Source organism: Anser cygnoides, chromosome 4, assembly GCF_040182565.1.
Source record: "Anser cygnoides isolate HZ-2024a breed goose chromosome 4, Taihu_goose_T2T_genome, whole genome shotgun sequence".
NCBI classification, from domain to species: domain Eukaryota; kingdom Metazoa; phylum Chordata; class Aves; order Anseriformes; family Anatidae; genus Anser; species Anser cygnoides.
In genome coordinates, this window is record NC_089876.1 from 27,258,155 (window position 1) to 27,275,205 (window position 17,051).

The 17,051-nt window shown below is 37.1% G+C and overlaps 1 protein-coding gene across 3 annotated transcripts in view; it reads right to left on the minus strand.

Annotated features, from left to right (window-relative positions):
* Positions 1-17,051, minus strand: part of CORIN (corin, serine peptidase) — a 134,070-nt gene that overhangs the window by 46,188 nt on the left and 70,831 nt on the right. For 2 of the 3 annotated variants that reach the window (XR_007166609.2, XM_048072932.2), the window contains exons 7-10: positions 10,213-10,320; positions 5,288-5,398; positions 4,325-4,441; positions 1,029-1,127 (exon numbers count right to left, since the gene is read on the minus strand). Coding sequence is in view for 2 of the 3 variants with exons in the window: in XM_048072932.2 (XP_047928889.1) it covers positions 1,029-1,127; positions 4,325-4,441; positions 5,288-5,398; positions 10,213-10,320 (435 nt within the window). In the remaining variant the exon portion in view is untranslated. The remainder of the gene's footprint in view (positions 1-1,028; positions 1,128-4,324; positions 4,442-5,287; positions 5,399-10,212; positions 10,321-17,051) is intronic. The other variant, XM_048072933.2, reaches the window with a different exon arrangement.

The following is a 17,051-nucleotide window of genomic DNA, read 5'->3' on the forward strand; positions in this document are numbered from 1 at the left end:
TGCTCTAAAAAGTTGACCAGGAAGACTGTGGAATCTCTGTCTTTGGAGATGCTCAAAATTCAACAGCACATGTCCTGGGCAATATTATCTAGTTGGCACTGCTTTGATCAGGAGTTTTGACAAGTTGACCTCCACATGTCCATTCCAACCTAATCTACTCTAGGATTCTACCTAATGTAATACAGCAACATGGTAATATTATCCAAACAATCCAGTAGTACCAAACAAACCTTCCAGTAGGTATTGCTCAGGTCAACAAAGTAATTATAGGATATGTCTACCCATTCACATATAAGCAAAGGCAAGCTTGCTCTGCCCATGTGGTGAGGTATCTTGAACTGCTGACTCTATTAATATATCACCAAGTTTTAATTCATAAATCATTCTGAATACAGTTCTGCCCAAGTTTCAAAACCAAGTAAAATTGACTTCTCTTGAGTATCTGTTCATAGTGCTGCATTGCACACTCAGAAGTAAGTGCACAGTGGGTACAGTAGGTTTGCATAGAGTGGTATAGCACAGGACGTAGAAAGGAATATGATACACAGAATGGAAGATCCTGATCCCCTACAATACATATTGGTCAGAAGAATAACTAGTTTAGCCAGATTGAATATCAGAATTCTTCCCTGGGAAAAGGGATGAAACTTCTCCAGACCACTAAACACAGTGTCATGCTTTCTTGTATTTTTTAAAATAAATTATTAGCTTACACTTACACTTTGTTGTTTACTTTATGTAAACAGTGAACTTGATTTAATATTAACAAAAAGTGTAAATGTAAACATTCATTAAGAACATATCAAAAATTCACAGAAGGCAAAAATATCTCAATGTCAAATATTATCTCTTAGTACACCTATAATCGAGATTTACACATGATGCCTTGCCCTTTTAAACAGTTAACCATTATACATATGGCATTAAATAGTAAATGAAAGTATTACTTACTGCGTCCTACCCTGCATCTTCATTGCACTCTAAAACACCCTAGAAGAGTGACAGTATGAAGCATGTGACCTACTTACTGCAGTTTATCTGGCTGTTTCTCATTTCACAGAGAGAAGTTCCACAGGTATCAGGACAGGAAGTACATCTCTGGTCTCCCTCCTGACAGAGGGTTTGACCTGAGGAAAATAGAAATTTACTATTCTGATGTACCAGACTAATAAAAATGACTGTGGTGATGAGAAAACACAGAGAGACTCATAACAATTTGTTATTTCCTTTACATAATTGAATAAGTACCCTACAGCATTTCTAGTAAAGTAAAGTGTAAGGAAGAAAAGTGTGCAGAAATGTCCAGATGTCACTTCTTTGCCCCTCTGCTTAATATGAGAATTTATATTCCCAAACCCTGAAGAACTATGGATCTCTGAAAGCCGTCTACCATGATCTTGCCTGTGGCAGAGTATGAAAAGTCATGGAAATTGGATTTCAAAGGGAACAATAGGTCCTAGTTAAAAGAGAATATCCTCTGGGAATTATCCTCCAGTGCCATTCAGCTGATCTGCTTCTCATTTCATGATTGTTTTGGTGGACAATAAAAACTATCCTAAAGAACGTTTGTCAGAGCTGAAGCTTTATTGCCCATCTTTGGTTAGTGAAAAAACAAAAAACAACACACACGCACCTTCCCCAAACTGTATGATCTTGAAGATGGATGTTAGAATAACCAAAAACAGCACTTCATCAAAAAGTTTATGAACAAATTACCTGGATAGCTAGTTTCTTTGACAAACCTCTGGCCTTTTGTCTTTCTCATGGTGGTACTAACTTCCTTCCAAACAATTAAATTCTCTCTTTCACACGACTTTTGCAAAATTAGTAATTTAATTTATTATTCCTCTACACAGAGATAGTTTGTATTTTATCATCTCATCCTGTTTGAAATTATTTATTTTAAATTATTTGTTGAAATTATTTATTTTATTTTTAATATTTTATTTATTTTTATTGCAGTACTGTCCATGAACATTAATCAGTCAGTCATGACATCCTTATATTGGGCATACAAAAGATGCTGAAGAAACCAGGACCTTGTTCCAAAGAACTAATGAAGATGTAGCCATATTTTTCCTAATCATGTGTGTTTACTTCCCTTCATACATGGTATCTATTGAAGCAATGCAGATAATTTCTTTTGTTGCAGTATTTGACCAGCCTATTTTACAGGAGCTTTTGATTGCAAAATCAAACTGGAAAGGTAGGAACAACTTTTTGACTTCTAAAGCTATCACGAGTCTTCACATCAAAATTCTTTTTTCAATTTTGCTCCATCTCTTTCTTATCCTTCAGTGGAAGAGCTTCGCAACTCCTTAAAACTCCCTGTAGATTATTCTGATCCTAACATAGACAATACTGAACTTCTATAACCACACTCTACCCTGTCTCAGATCACTTTAGCCCTAACTTTGCTGCCTCTGCTAAGCATATTCAAATATTTTACCTTGCAGAGCAGAGAAGTCTTTGTACTTAGTGTACGTTCTATGACATTTTCTGTAGTTGTTGAAATCAGCTACACATATATACAAGAAATACAAAAGAAAGTTACAAGCTGGAATTCTGTCTTCCTTTTCAAGAACTATGCAAAGAACTAAAGAGGCATAACCAAAATGAAGTCCAAATTCTGTCTCCATATTCTCAGGTAATTTTGGAACAAACGGGATACAGTTGCTGAAAGGAGGATTTCTGCTTATGGAATATTGCAAAAATTAGAAAGGGGTTTTTGCATTTTGAGGAATGAATAATAGAAGACAAGCCAAATTTTTGTGTTAAAAAGTTTTGCAGTTTAATGCTAAGTGTTTTGCAGTTTAATGCTAACTGGAAAATTCCTTTAGTATATAGTGAGATCATGGTCAACATAATTATCACCCCTTCCTACTCCTCTGCATTTAGTATCCTTCAATTTGCATCTGTTCATTATATCCACCCCCCCCCCCAAAAAAAAAAAAAGTTTTTTAAAACTATTTCTTCAATATTCATAGAGACAAAAAGCAGTGAGAAACGCATTACTGATTTCTACCCCAGCTCATGCATCACAGTGCCAGTGAAATTCTCTTTTAGTAGGGATAAATAAATTTAAGAATCTTACATTGCATGAATTTAAAAAATGAAATGGCTGCTTCTAGAATGCTCTGAATAGTTTTTTACTTTGCAATTTATCTCATTCTCCTGCCTCATTTCTTTCACATTAAAAACGAACATTTCATTATCAGCCAAGAGAAACAGAGGATCATAGAATTCATAGAATAAAACTGTGGATGGGCCTCAGAAAGGAAGAAAAATTATTCCAAGCAGTTTGTGAGATTAGGTGGTCAGAAATAAAGACAAAACTTCGTCCTCAGTTTTTAGATTGTGACAGTCAGATCTGAAAGAAATTCCCTGAAAGACCTTGTTTCCAACAACTTCATTAATTGCAGAGAAGAATGATGGTAATTTATGTGTTTCAACTTCCTTTGGAATGCAGATGTTTAAACTGGAGTAAGAAGATCCAAAGAACTTTCCTAAGGAAAGGAGGCTTATGTAATCACACCATGTATGTATCTTTTGAATACATTGTCCTATAACCACTGTGTCTGACAGCACTAGAGTTTTCTAAATGAACTGATTTCCTTTATGTTTCTTAAAAATAGCAGTCATTATAGAAATACTTGAAAAATTCTCTCACTGAAAGGCTGTGATCTGAACCTGTCCTTCACCAGAAGCAAAAGAATTATATATGAAAAATACCTTTAAGTGTTGAAAACATGACAATCAAGTCTAGTTCAGGACAAACGTATTTGGAAAAACATGGTCTGGGGTTCAGGAAACCTCTTGGTTTCCTTTTTTTTTCCCCCCACACAATCCATCATAAGACAACTAGTAAGTAGCTGTGAAAACTTACGTCCTCACATGCTTTCTTTCAGTCACACTAAATAATCAGTTTACTTACAAAAACCTCTTTTCTGTGACTCACAAGTTCTTATGCAAACAGTATTCTCTTGAGAAAATTCCTCCTCAGATGACACCAATTCCTATAACAGCAGTCTCTAACCACTGTATACAATGTCAGTATGTATTTATTTATTTCAAGTAACAGCTCATCAGTCAGATAACCCAATGCTATGGTAAATATCACCTCCATTTCTCCAACTTTTTTTTAAGGACTAATAAAACTCACCTTACAATTTCCTTTGTGAATGCAAAGACCTGCCAGCCTTAGCAAGTGTTATTTGAAAAGCAAGGCAAGTCTATTTGACAAACAGTTTTAGCTAAAGGCACTTCAGAATAAAGCAGTCAATGGTAGGTTCTGTAAGAAGAGTAAAATGCAAAATTTTCTTACTTTCACTGCAGTTTTCTTCATCACTTCCATCTTTACAGTCATTATCTCCATCACACTGGAATGCACTAGGAATGCATTGTCCATTTTTGCACTCTACCAGACCCTGACTATGACAAGCTGGGGAAAAAATGATATCTTCATCAATGTTGGTTAATAAAGGTCTCAGTTATTTTTGAACATCATAATGAAGTTATTTTAGGAGAAGCTGATAACACTGCTTAGTACTGAAGGTCAGAAGACATTCTTCATTATATGTAAAATATGCATTCAATAGCCTACAGCTGTGCTGATCTTTAACTGCAAGGACTGAAACTATATATGTCAGGTATTAGTAGCAGGCTGAGATGAAGGTTCAGCTGTTTTCAAGGAAAAAAAAATGTTACACTCATATAAAAATTCTGTCACCTTTTCTTTGCCCACGTTTACATTCCCTTGTTTAGATTAGGTTCTTAGATTTCAGGGGGAATTGTAGGATAGCAGTTGCAAGATCAAGCACTAAAAGGCAGCAAGATACTAGAATCAAAGCTGCATGATAGATTTTGCAATTTCAACCATTATTCTAGTGTAGCTCTTGTGCAGGTATACATCATCGCTGTTGAAACAGAAGTCCAAACCCTAACAAGGTGTGATAAGTAGCATACAAACACATCAGAAAGCTGTCACAAACTCCAAATGCCTACAGTTTAAGAGGGTATATACATTCATTCATCACACTTTAACAGAAACACCACAATTAACAGAAAGCTAACAGACCAACGTTGGTACTTCTCAACAATGACAACAAACATTGAATTTGCTACAACCAGAAGGAACATCTGCTAATTGCAAACTTCTGAAATCAAATGAGCTTATGATTTTGCTTTACAAGCACTATGTATGTGTACTTCTTATCTTAAATTTCGGTTTTGATTCTTAAAGAAAGAAAAAAAAAGAAAAAAACATTTAGAGATTAAGAGAACTTACAGCAATTGATTTCATCTGATTTGTCTATACAGTCATGGTCACCATCACATACCCAATCAGCTGTTATACATCTCCCATCTCCACATTGATGGTGTGTCAATGGATTACAATCTAAATAAAATGTAAAAGTAAGTCCAAAAGAAGCACACAAACAAACAACACAGCTGGATAAAAAACTACCAAATGTATATTTTCTATTAATGATCAGTTCTGCTATGCCTATAAACTGATCATTCTTACTACTTAGCCATTATGCATTAGTAACTTACAATAAGCGTTTTTATATACCTACTGATTTTGGGAGCGGATAGTGGTTATACATGTTCTGAATTCTACTTAGTGATTTCTACTTAGATAGTGATGCATTTATTCTATCTCTCAGGTGCACAGTTGTTTCCATTTGCAAGTAAACAAGATTCTAAGATTTATCAAGTGGATTAAAACATCTTCTGGTTTCCCATCTCATGAGAAGATTTTCAGTTATCCAGTGTTTTCAGTTACCACCGAAGAAAATCATTCCTTACATTTATTTTTTTAACAAAAAAGGTAAAAAAAAAAAAAAAAAAAAGTTTTCAACTAACACTTGGCACTTAGTCAAAAACTGCTATGTTTTTGCATACACACAGAATTTTCCATAAGAATGATCTAAAAAGAAAGTATTCCAATCTTCTTGCTCCTTCTACACAAATGCTTCCACAAATAAAGAAAAGCATTCTACTGAGTAGGCTGTGTAAAGGAAATTCACATAGTTGAAAATGTTTGACAGGCTTAAGGGAGTAATAATTATCTAACTATACCTGCACTTTAGCTTTGGCGTAGGGTTTCTTAAAGGATTAGTAGTGGGAGGAGAAGGAGGGTGTGGGTTGATGATTTCTGACATTTCCATTTCTCTCCAATCCAATTCACAGCTATACTAAGTATGAAGCATAAAGCGTGGACCACACAGACAGTTAGGATCTCAAAAATGTTATAAAAATCTATCATAGGTCAAGAAGGAAATGCTCACAACATATATTACAAGCAGAAGTAACCGCCTCCACTCAGAACCTGGTGGAAGCTTAATAAACATGGTTAACATGGCTCTAACTGTACCAGTATATATATTTTACTAATGTCACCATGCTAGCCTTGATCACTAAATTTTTAATAAGCTTGGAGCATGAGCAGAGTAAGTTCGTGCGTGTCTGCAGTTTGCCATGGAGACATACTTAATGAATTGTTCACAAAGTGCCTGAATGGTAATATTTAAGGATAAAGGTAAACCCCATGCCTTGGCCATACACATAAAGTATTGTAAATTACAGTATGTTCATAAATTATACAAGTTCAAAATGTCTTGCAAATACAGATAAATTGGTAGGGAAAAAGATTTGTACCATGGTCCAGCATTAACTCCAGGAACAGCTGCTCTAGTCTGTGATTAATTCACTCCCCCCCACTCAGGGCCAAATCAGCTGGGTTCATTTATAGTCTTCTTCAGCCAGTTAAGCCAATTCTGTCTGACTTTACATCAAAATAGATAGGGAACATAGACCCAGTCCACTCTGCCAAATCTGCTCTGAAACTCTTTTATAGTCTGTACAAAATGTTAGATCTTTAATTTTGTATAGAAAATTTATCTCAACATAAGAATGCTAGGAGTCAGATTAAGCAAAGTCTTTCAGGAAAGCAAGTTTATGAAAGAAAACATAAAACAACTAACACCAACTGAAAGTAATGAAAAACCTTTGAGTATTTTTTATTTGGAGAAGAAACGTAAAAGAAATCTCTGAAAAAAAATATGTTCTGATTTTTAGTCTTGAAATTCTCTGTGTTTTTTCTGTAAAAAGCAAAAGAAAAAATATGAAAAATAATATTTTAACTTTTAAAAAATTATTTTAAAGTTAACAATTATTCTCAGCCACCATGCTAGGAGGAAAAGTTAGAAAAAAAATAAGGCTTTCAGAGTTTCCAAATATTTGCACAAGATGGTAATTCTTTTTTATGGCAAAACTTAATTTTTCTTCTATGAAAACAAATACAGGCAGGACAAAATATAGTAAGGCAGAATTTACAAAGTCAATTGAAAACAGAATTTGAAAGAAACAGAATTGAATCATCAAAACATGCAAGTTTTCAATGAAGCTAACGTAAAAACAATTCAGTTGTGAAACTGTTGGCATCACAAGTGTAATCCCTCTTATGATTTACTTTAGTCTCAGTCAAATTTGGTCAAGCTAGCAAAAAAGTAACCATAACATCTTGAATAAGTTCAAAAGAGATTTCAGGCCCTTCAGGGTCTTGAGTTGATTGGTTAAGGGATCAGGAGCACAGGTAGTATTTTCCTCTGTCCTTCCAGTTGCAGGGAACAATATGGAAGAAAGAGATCCAGCTTATCTATACATGGCTCCAAGGCCAGTGTCACTGGCAGAATTGGGTTGTTTTGTTTTGGTTTTTTTAATCACAGGATGGTATCCACAACACCAGGCCTGACAGTGCCTGCTGTGATACACTTTTCTCAAAGGGGTGCTACCAAGGTCCTTCAGTCTGCTCCACAATGTGCTGAGTACACTGGAGCACATTTGAAATGTTTCTACACTAGTGCGTACAGCATAAGGAATAAGCAAGAAGCTTTGGCTCAGTCCCAGAGCTGCAAAATCATTGGTGTAAGTGAGAACTGGTGGGAAGAGGCCTGTGACTGGTGTTCTGTGATGGACAGTCATGGGCTTTTCAGAAGGGCTAGGCAGGGCAGGCAAGGAATAGGGGTGGCACAGTATGTAATGGAGAGGCTTGATTGCACCAAAACTTTGACATTGGATATGGGAAGAGCAGAATTCAGGCTGCTTAAGGAACTATTTAGTGAGGTCTTCTGGTAATCTGCTTCTGAAGGTATTTCTGAAGGACCTTTTTGAAAAATTCATCAATGCTGATCACTTTTAAAGAGTCATCTCTTAAAAGCACAGAAGATAATTCCAAAGTTTCAGAAGTCAAGCAAGCAGGGCAGAAGGCTGCCTTGGCTGAGCAGGGATCTTCTTTTAGAATTTAGGCAGAAAAGGAAATGTATGCACAGCGGAAACAAGGCCAGGCAACAGGAGGACTACAGAGATGCTGTTCACCATTGTATAGAGATGCTGAACACCATTGGCTGTTTGCCATGATTACCATCTTAGGCAATACTGCTATTGCCATTGAGGGAATGGCTCAACTAGAGCTGAAGCTGGCCAGTAGGGGACAACAAAAAGGGCTTTTCAAGTATGTTAACAGCAAGAAGAGGATCAGAGGTATCATTGGTCTATTACTTGGTGAGGTCAGTCACTTCACAAACAGGGATGTAGACAAAGCAGAGACATTTAATACCTTCTTCACCTCTGTTTTCAACACTGATAATGGGCCCTGAGACTCCTGAGTTGGAGGACTTTGACTGGGGAAATGATAAACTCCCAGATGACTCTGAACTTGTGTGGGATTTGATGCTCCAGCTGAATGCACATAAATTGATGATGCCCACTGGGATTCATTCAAGGGTACTCAAAGAGCTGGCTGATGTTATCTGGAGACCTCTCAACTATTTTTCAATGGTCTTGGGAATCTGGAGAAGTCCTAGTCAACTGGAAGCTGCCAAACGCTATCTCAATTCTCAAGAAGGGTAAGTAAGAAGACACCAGTAATTACAGTAATTATAAAGTAATTATCTCACTTCAGTGCCTGGTAAAATTATGGACAAGATTGTTGTGGGAGTTATTGAAAAACACTTGAAAGACAATGCAGTCATTGGTCATAGCCAACATGGGTTCACGAGGGGAAAGTCCTGCTTAACTAACTTAATTCCCTTTAATGACAATGTTACCCACATAGTTGACCAAGGGAAGCCAGTTGTTGTAATCTTTTTGGATTGCAGCAAAGTTTTAGCGCTGTCTCTCACAGTATCCTTCTGGACAAAATGTCCAGCGTAACAGCTAGGCAAGTACATAATACAATGGATGAACAATTGGCTGACAGATTGGGCTCAAAGGGTTATAGTAAGTGGGGTGCATCTGTCTGGAAGCCAGTCACTAGTGGGGTCCCCCAGGGCTCAATTTTCAGACCAGTTCTTTTCAATGTTTTTATAAATGATCTGGACATAGGAACTGAATGGACACTAAGTAAGTTTGCAGATGGTACTAAATCAGGAGGAGCTGTTGACTCCCTTGAGGGTAGACAGAGAGATCTTGACAAATTATAGTGCTGGGCAATCACCAACTGTATGAAACTTAACAAGAGCAAATGCTGGATTCTGCACCTGGGAGAGGGTAATCCTGGCTATACATATTGGCTGGGGGGATGAGAGCCTGGAGAGCAGCCGGCGGAAAGGGATCTGGGGGTTTTGTTCGCTGGCAAGATGAAAATAAGTCAACAGTGTGCCCTGGCAGACAAAATGGCCAACTGTATATTGTGCATTAAGCACGGTATAGTTTATGGTTAAGGGATGTTCTGTTCTATTTAAGAAACCTGCATCAGGAGTTAACTAACTTGCTCATGATTTAATAATGGCATTGTAAGCAAGAGAGATACATCTAGAAGAAGTTATAATTGCACCTTTATCTTATGAATATTGGTTTAATAGATACAAAACACCATTAAACTTCTTGGTCAGGATGATGGTTGGACTTGGTGATCCTAAAGGTCATTTCCAACCTAAATGAAATTATTCTAAGAATGATTCTAAAGCAAATTACAAACCAGAATATTTCTTCAAAGTACCATTAGTTCCAAGGTTTGGATTAACCCAGAACTCTACATTTAAACCTTTCCAAATTGCATATAAAAAACTGTGAACTGTTTTTACTTTTCCCAAAGAGAGTAACATCAGGGTATACTACTCTTGTAGTAGTTTAAGGAAAATTATAACCGTCTTAGACAATAGTGCTATCTTAAAGACTTTAGAAAAGTGTAAAGCTTTTATTTACCACAGTTCTGTTCATCACTAAGGTCTCCACAGTCATCATATCCATCACATACAAAGGTATAATTGAGGCATTTTCCTGTGTTACAACGAAATACATCATCACTGCAGTCTGCAAAACAAATTTTTGTAAAACGTTAACATGACATTGGGCTGGTTTCTTATAAAATATGAACACTGGAATTTACTGACTTAAAGAACATTAGCTAGAGAAAGAAAAAATTTATAGGTCTGAAATAATATTCAGTGTGTACCAGTTTATTAGAATCTAACACAGAAGAAAAAGAAAAATCAAAAGCAATTTTTAGACATATTTTTTTTTTCTACTAATTGTTTTCTGTCTATATGATCAATACTAAGAGGTGGTTGAAATCTCTGTACCATAAAAAGTATGTTTGATTTCTCTTGCTCTCCTTTTATCTTCCACACACTAATAAATGCAAGTCAGTCATCTGGGAGAAATTTCTTGAGACAGTAAAGACAGCACTCAAAATTTATTCAGGCTGTGGAAGGAAATGAATAATGAAAGATATACTAAGGAATTGGAACATTTCATTCTGGTTACAGATTACTACTTGGTAAATAAGCAAGGAATTAGATGAGTTGTGAGAAAACAGAATGTCGTTTCAATCTTGCTGACCAAGATGTTCATGAGAAGATTTCAAGGCACAGATGATTTGATCCCAGGTTATGTAAATGGTAGAAACACAGAATGCCTTTTCCAGTAATAGACGTGTTGTTTGGAAAGACTAAGAAATTAAGAATGAGAACATGTTGTAAGATGGAAGGAAATCAGCGGCTGCATTGTTTCCAGAATGAAAAATATACCCAAAATCTCACCATGATCACATATTCAAGGCTAAAATACTGTTCAACTGTTTTGGAATTCAAGTTGAACAACCTTATGAAGAAAGACATTAATTCTCATTTATATGTCATCATCATATGGCTTGTGCACAAAAGTGACATGAATTATTTAAGATCTTATTTTTAAGTAAAGCTTTTCCTAGTCAAGTAAGAGACTTTGTTTACTCACGTTATCAGCCACATCCAGACATAGTACTGTGAGTCAAAGACTAGTGAGTCAGCCAGAATAACCCATTTTCATATAAATAATATTAATTTCTCTGATCTCAGTGATTATTTTTTTCCAGCTGCCTTTCATAATTGAAATATATTTTTCCAAACAAGTAAAAAATATGGTAAACAGTTCTAACTTCCTAACACTGGCTGAAGAGAAAGTGCCCTGGTTAACATACAGAACAAAATATTTAATTACTTTATACATACAAAGTTAATAAGGAAGGTTGTGGGTGTCATGGGGTAAATTACTGGGAGAGTCCTGAGCACCTGAGGTGGGTATTAGGTGGAGCTGAATCTTCTAACAGCAAAATCAAGATCCCCTGACCCTGCTTTTGAGCCTGCCTTTGATCTTACAGTGGTTTCAAAGGATTAACTGTTCCTGACACAGTTTTGAGCTTGGAAGATGGCCTGATGCCTTCTTATCAAGGTATTCTTAGCACTGACAACCCTAACCAGGTTTAGCCTTTCTTTCCATGGCTGAGGCCTGCAATAACACTCTGAAAAATATTTTCTGAAAATACCTAAAACGTGTAAATAATATCAGGTTCAGTAAAAAAAACATGGGACCTACTTTATAGTTAGGAAACTGGAGAGAAGAGAAACTAGAATTGGTTGTGCCTGGTCCCATGAGTAAAAACTTTTGATTACAAATACACAGTTGGAAAATGACTGGCCTGGTTTCACTGCCCTCCTATAGGCTTTTCCTTTGCCTCTATCTTTCCAAGGGAGAATCCTAAGCTATATAACAACTGGGTGGACAATCCCTCCTTCCCGTTGAAGCTATGCCACTGCAGCCAAGGAAGTTCTTTGTGTCCGTTTTTACTGGGACACCTAAATATTTTACAAGAGCTCTTTCCTGGACTGCACACGGAAATTGCTCAGAGAACAGGGACTTGAACCCAGGTTTCTCCCCTCAGCTGAGCTGCGCAAACACTAAGGAACAGAATCAAGCTACCACTTGTTTAGCTCTTGGCTTGAGACTCCTGCGTTCATGATTCCACGGTGATCCAGCTTTGAAAGAAATATGTGCTTCTAAGTATATTATACACCAGCAGGTGCAGCATTCTCCCAGAAGGTATGCAGTGGGGTTTCTAACCCTCCACATGAATGTAGGCCAAGTCTTCCATCTCTTAAGTGAGTGCTCTAACTGCTGTGTTTCTCGAGGCTTTTCCAAACTCAGCTCTAGAACATGAACAAAAGCATCACTTCAAGCCTTTCTGCCACAGAAGCATTTATGCTTTCTACTAGTTTCACATCATCTTAGAAAGTCCAAACATAATTTGAAGGACAATGTTTCAGGGGATGAAGCACAATACTATGGCTAGACCACGAGTTTTGTAGTCAATAGTTAGTTTAGCTTTAAAAGAATAAAAGGCATGAAACAGTAAATACCAAAAACCCCAAACTAAATCAAAATATGTATGTTCTAGTTTCACGTGAGAAGAATAATAGCATCTGAGAGTAAAAATCTAAACATTATTTGTTTTGAATATGAAACAGCATGAAGTACTCTGGCAACCTTTATCCTTATTGATCAATTCACAACTCTGACAGTTTCTGTCCTTCTATTCCTCCTCCTGCAAATGAAAAAAAAGCTGTTTTTTACTATGATGTTTCCTCTCATTAAATTCACTGTTTAATTTCCATTCATACCCCCATTCATGTTTACATTCATACCTCTGCAGCTGCAGCAGTGATACTTAAAACACAGAATCACAGAGTCATAGAATGGCTTGGGTTGGAAGGCATCTTAAAGACCATCCAGCTCCAGCCCCTGCCATAGGCATGGACACCTCCCACTAGACCAGGCTGTCCAAAGCCCCATCCAGCCTGGCCTTGAACACTGCCAGGGATGGGGCATCCACAGCTCCTCTGGGCAACCTGTTCCAGCACCTCACCACCCTCATAGTAAGATCATCTAGTCCAATCCCCCTGACGGAGCAGCAATACCTAGATCAGGTCACACAGGAGTGCATAAGAGTTCTCTCACTGTGAGTGAGAACTCTCAATGAGTTCTTCTCCCAGTCGGCCCTCATGTCTGGGATTGCACTAACCCAGGTGCAGCATCTTGCACTTCACCTTGTTGAACTTCATTAGATTCACGTGGACCCAATTTTCAAGCTTGTCCAGGTCCCTTTGGATGGCATCCCTTCCTTCTGTTGTATCAACTGCAACACTCAGCTTGGTGTCATCTGCAAACTTGCTGACTGCAGACTCGATCCTATTGTCTACGTCATTGATAAAGATATTGAATAGTACTGGTTCCAAGACAGACCCCTGAGGGACACCATTCATTAACAGCCTCCGCCTAGACACAGTTCCATTGACCACAACTCTCTGGGTGCAGCCATCCAGCCAATTCCTTATCCACCAAATGGTCCACCCTTTAAATCCATCTCTCGCCAATTTAGAGATCAGGATGTCACGTGGGACCATGTCGAAGACCTTATAGAAGTTCAGATAAGTGTCGTCAGTCGGTATTCCCTTGTCGACTGATGCAGTCACATGATAGAAGGCCATGAGACTGGTCAGGTGTGATTTGCCCTTGGTGAAGCCATACTGGCTATCCCAGATCATTTCCTTGTCTTGCATGTGCCTTAATGGCAACTCTCAGGCCCACACAGGGTGAAGAAAAAGAATACAGATTTCTTTTCAAGGAAATAAGATTCATTTTGAATAAGGGAATATGAATCATAGAACGTGCTAGGTTGGAGGGGGCCTTAAAGATCATCTAGTTTCAGAAAGTCTAACAGTCTTAACATACTTTTCCATTAAGGTATTGGCAATAATATATAGACAGCTACTTACTTCCATCAGAAAAAGAGCACTTTGTATTTGTAACAGGCTCAACTTGAACTTCGTTCATGATGGGACAAGCCATGATAAAACACAAATTTCTATTCCATACTCCACTAAACCCAAGTATATTTTGAAGCCTAGACAATCTTTTGCATTCAACAACCCTTAGATCTCTGTTCACACATACCCAGCTTTCAGCATTTCACTACTACATCATATAACCTCCTGAGGGATGGAGGGATGTAAGAGAGACTGTTGCATTTGCTATATTATGTGTCAGACTTACTCATTAAGATCTTTCTGAGAGTTCCAGGTTTCAGCGCTGATAATTTATGCATTTGTAGATCAGTGTTACAGCTTCTTTCCTATTCACTTTCCTACGTGATAGCTGGCTGACCTGAATTCTGATTCCTCAGCTGGTTCCTTCCATTGCACAAGGTCACAGAATAAATGGCATAAGCAACATGATGAAAGCCTAAGTATCAGATTTGGGATGCAGCTGTGTAAAAAGGTGACATTTCTAAGTCATAGTAAATGAAACTGTACTTTCGAAATGAGGGACTGATTCTGCTATAGCCTAACTATTGCTTGCATAATACTTATGACCCACCACAGAAAGGAAGAGAAAAATGCATATCAAGAGCCAGGAGTAGAAAAGTAATCAATTTATTGATGTGGAATCTTAAAAAGCAGAATCCAGCAAGAACTATTGATGTAATAAAGATGAAAACTAGAGGCTTGTACATTTCATAGTATATATAATTTTCAACATTAAGACTAAGGAGGCACAACTGTTAGATTCACCTCACACAACTTTATAGACATCTACATAATTTAGTTTCTAAAGCATACAGTCCAAAATATCTGCTTCAGATCAGATGAATCATACATTAGAAGTCTCTGTTTCTCCCAGCTGATTCTCCACATATAGTTTAGACATTTAGCTCAAAAGAAGTCTACTGCACAGGGAAGGATGAGTCCCTCACTAAAGCATGTATCTTCATAACTAGAAGCCAGAGACATCTCTTCAGATTGGTGCATCTAAAAAAAGTGTAAGAAGTCCTATATTTTGGGATTGCAGATTAGGGAAGCTTCAACAGGAACCTGCATGTTCCAGGGGGAATGCATCTGGTTACACTTGCATTTGTAACCAGATTTTTACGTGGAGATTATGATTCAAACATGACTGAGCAAAACCTTTAAGACCAAAGGTATTGAGGTGAATGGGCTTCATCTCTTGTCATGTGGTCCCAATAGAATGAACTGATCAGGGCACTAAAACCAAATATCAATGCACTTATCAGGTGCATTGGAGTTAGCCCTAAAGTAGCAAACAAGCAAACTGCTGTGCTGTTACTGCAGTTGTCTTCTCTTTAACAAAATTGTGGGAGGAAATGTAGAGATGGGTAACAGAAATATTAAGATCAGCATGAATTAACTATGAAACAAAATGTGTGTATGTGTGACAACATCAAAAGAAAGAGCAGAACAAGTGTTAAAGGAATGCTATTTGTTAATTGCTACAGAGCAGTGTAAATGTAATCTCATTTAAATGACCTGACAGCAAAAAGATAAAGAACAGCTTGACCTAAAGATAAGGAAACAAGATCAAGACCAACCCTGGAGAAATAAGGAAAGGGGGAAAAAAAAAAAAAAGTGAGTTTCAGGAATATTTTCCAAAAAGTGCTCACTCCCTAGGACTGTAAATGCTTGTCTGAAGGTTAACTTCTCTTTGCCAATCAAGAAGAAACCAAAATGACACTAAGAAGACACAAAAGCAAGTGTTTTTCATCCTCCTTATCAAACACAAGAGACCCTGGCCAGACCACCTGAATACACACGGGAGGTGAGAAAATTAAATCAATGAGAATGACTGCAAATGAATGACATACGTTTTGTTTAGGATAAATACTGCCTTTCTTAACAATAAGATCTCCTCACTAAGTTTTTCCACACTAATTTCCTTCAGAAATAATGATTAATTTGAATGGTTTGATTTTCAAACAAAGCATAAAGGTAAATCATTTATGATAGAAAAAGAAGCTTCCCAAGGGAAAAAGAGGACAGAGCAGAATTGGCTGAGGAAAAGAGTTCCTGAGTTGGCTGGACTCAAACTTGTATAAAGGACCCAACCTGAAGGCCACAGTAGGCAAAGGCAGTTTTGTTTGTAAATCCTTTTCATTTCTATTCTGCTTTATCATGTTTCTTTCAGTTTTCTGTTTTAAATAATTAATTATTATTCTTTACCTTCTAATAAAACTTGACCACTTGATTTTTAAAAGTCTCTTAATCTCATTTGTGAAGTAACTGTGAAAGACTCTCCTTACAGTTCTAATTGACTCAGGATCTCCTAACAATCATGTAAATTGTGAGGAGTCTCATGTGCTCTTCACAAGAGTAGTAGAAATAGTTGTACTTCTGGGTAATTTCTGCTCCTTATCAGTCAGCTGTTGCAAAAGTTTGTTTGCTAGAGCAAAGAGTCCAAATATTCTTCTCCATCTATATTCCCAACCCTTGTTGGTTACCTTCCTTATGCGGACAAAACAGCTCCTCAGCAATTAGTGGAGCAGAAATAAGCCTAGAACTGATCCATGTGCTTATACCCAGTTATCCTCTTCAGTACGTTTACTCTAAACCAAACCTGCTGATAGTTTCATAAGCTCCTTTTGCTCCATCCCCTAGAGTTAACAACAAATTTTTAAATAAATTTTATGTTAGATAAAACTTTCCTATAAAGCAAATAAAGTTTGGACATAATAACCAGGAATAAAACACTGCTGTGCACAAATCATAATTTTAGGGTTAGTATTGGCAATACAAATAACTAATACAAGGTAACAGTAATGTTGTCCTGAATGTCTTAATGGTGTATTTCCATACTTTAGTAAGTTTTGGTGAAAATGTTCCTCTAATTGTAGCGACTTCAGAATTTGAGAGGGGCATGGACTAAAGGAAAGACAA